The 1,800-nt window shown below is 71.3% G+C and overlaps 1 protein-coding gene across 1 annotated transcript; it reads right to left on the bottom strand.

Annotated features, from left to right (window-relative positions):
* Nucleotides 1-322: 322 nt before the first annotated feature.
* Nucleotides 323-1,751, bottom strand: MNEG_14950 (hypothetical protein; the record flags this gene model as incomplete). Its single annotated transcript, XM_014036579.1, has 4 exons — nt 323-327; nt 688-1,045; nt 1,418-1,484; nt 1,696-1,751. 4 exons carry the CDS (start codon nt 1,749-1,751, stop codon nt 323-325), a joined length of 486 nt encoding a protein of 161 aa, XP_013892033.1.
* Between the last annotated feature and the right edge of the window lie 49 nt (nt 1,752-1,800).

The following is a 1,800-nucleotide window of genomic DNA, read 5'->3' as shown; positions in this document are numbered from 1 at the left end:
GCCCTCGCCCTCCCGCCGCTCATGCTTGTGCCGCCGCTTGCGCTTGCCGCCGCTCCTCTCTCTCCGCTGCTGCTTGCCCTCCCCCTTTCGAGGCCGCTCTTCGGCACCGCTGTCACTGCCGCTGCCGCTGCTGCTGCTGCTGCTGCTGCTTGATCCGCCGCCGCCGACTCCGCCCCCAACAGCATCAGGGTCGTAACCAGCCGCCGCCAGCACGCGCCGCGCTTGCTCGAGCCTCTCGGCCTCCTCATGCCTCTTCCGCTTCTTCTCCAGCGCCTTGAGCACCTGCCGCCGCTCCTTGACTCCCAAGCTCGCCAGGAGCGCCTCAGCCTCTGTATTGGGATGGCGGGCGCGGGCGCTTCGGTGCCGGCCGGCGCGGCCGTTTCCACGTTGACCGCGTGCAAAACGAGTGCTGGGCTGGCGCGGCGCTGGGGCTGCGGGGCGCCCGCAACATAAAGGCCGGGGGCAGGGGCCGTGGGCCCCTGCCCCCACGACGGCACGGACACCACACGCGGGGCCCAGGGAGCCGCCGGGGGCGCGCCCCTCCCTCCGACTCGCTGCAGCAGCCGCTGCAGCACGCATCGCACAACACAACACAACAAACCGTCCGCGTCACCCACATGGCATGCAGCATGCAGTAGATACGAGCGGCATGCGGGCAGGCATGCGACGCCCGCCGCGGCCGCGCACCGTCCTGCGGCTCCTCCGCCGCGCCGGCCGCCTCAGGCTCGTCCGCCAGCAGCTCCTGGTTGGCCCCGCCCGCCGCGAGACCGCCGTGGACGCCCTCGCGCGCAGAGGACTTGAGCACGAACCGGTCGCTGCGCGCCAGCGACGCGCGCGCCGCGATGAGCGACGTGAGGGGGTCCTCTCGCAGCCGGTCCAGGCCGACAGGCGGCTGCTGCGGGTGCGGCAGCTGCGGCGGCGCACCGAGCGCTGTGGGCGGGGGCTGCTGCTGCTGGCTGGGGGCCCCCGGGCCTGGCGCCGCAGGCGCGGGCCCGGGCCCGGCGCCACCGGCCGCCGCGAGCTGCTGCTGCTGTTCCTCCTGCTGCTGCGAGGGCGCGGGTGGCGTTTGCGGGATGGCGGGGAGGGACGGCGCCGGCAGGAGGTGCGAGGTGCGTGAGATCTTGACGGCCCAATGTGACGCTGGCAGTTGGCCGACCCTGGCTTGGCCTCGCACGCCCCTCGTGATGATGGAGCACTCGTGAGCGCTCACGAAAGCAGACTTGGGCCGTTGGCCCCGCACCACATGCACACACATATACATACACACACGTTCGCAACACACACACAAACACACACACGCTAAACACACACACTCTCTCTCTCTCGCTCGCTCAACACACACACACACACACACACACACACGCTTGACGCACACACACACACATGCAACCCTCCAAGCAAGCGTCCCCACCCCCACCTTCTTCTTGGCCTCGAGCTCCCTATCCCTCGCCAGCGCCGCCTCAAGGCCGGGCGGCTTCTGGTACCTGCGCACGCCCCAGGGCGGGGCGCCGCCGCTTGAAATCAGCGGGATGGGTCGGACACGAGGCGACACCCCGCGCAGGGCCCCTCGGGGGCGCGCGCGCCGTCCGGCCGGCCGGCCGCGCCCCCATTCCCCAACCACCGTCCCCACCAAGCGCAGGGGGGGGTGCAACGGGGCAGGGGAGGGACGTCGGGTCACGGCGGTTGGGCCCTCACATAAAGCTGATGCTTGCCCGCTGCCTCTGCCGCTCTGCCTCTGCGGGGCTGATCATGGCCAGAGTTGACAGCCGCTCCTGCTCCGCTTGAAACTCGGCCTGGCGG

The sequence above is a fragment of the Monoraphidium neglectum genome (genome assembly GCF_000611645.1).
Source record: "Monoraphidium neglectum strain SAG 48.87 unplaced genomic scaffold scaffold04899, whole genome shotgun sequence".
NCBI classification, from domain to species: domain Eukaryota; kingdom Viridiplantae; phylum Chlorophyta; class Chlorophyceae; order Sphaeropleales; family Selenastraceae; genus Monoraphidium; species Monoraphidium neglectum.
The sequence above is the reverse complement of the archived record's forward strand: the minus strand, read 5'-3'. Positions and strand labels throughout refer to the sequence as shown.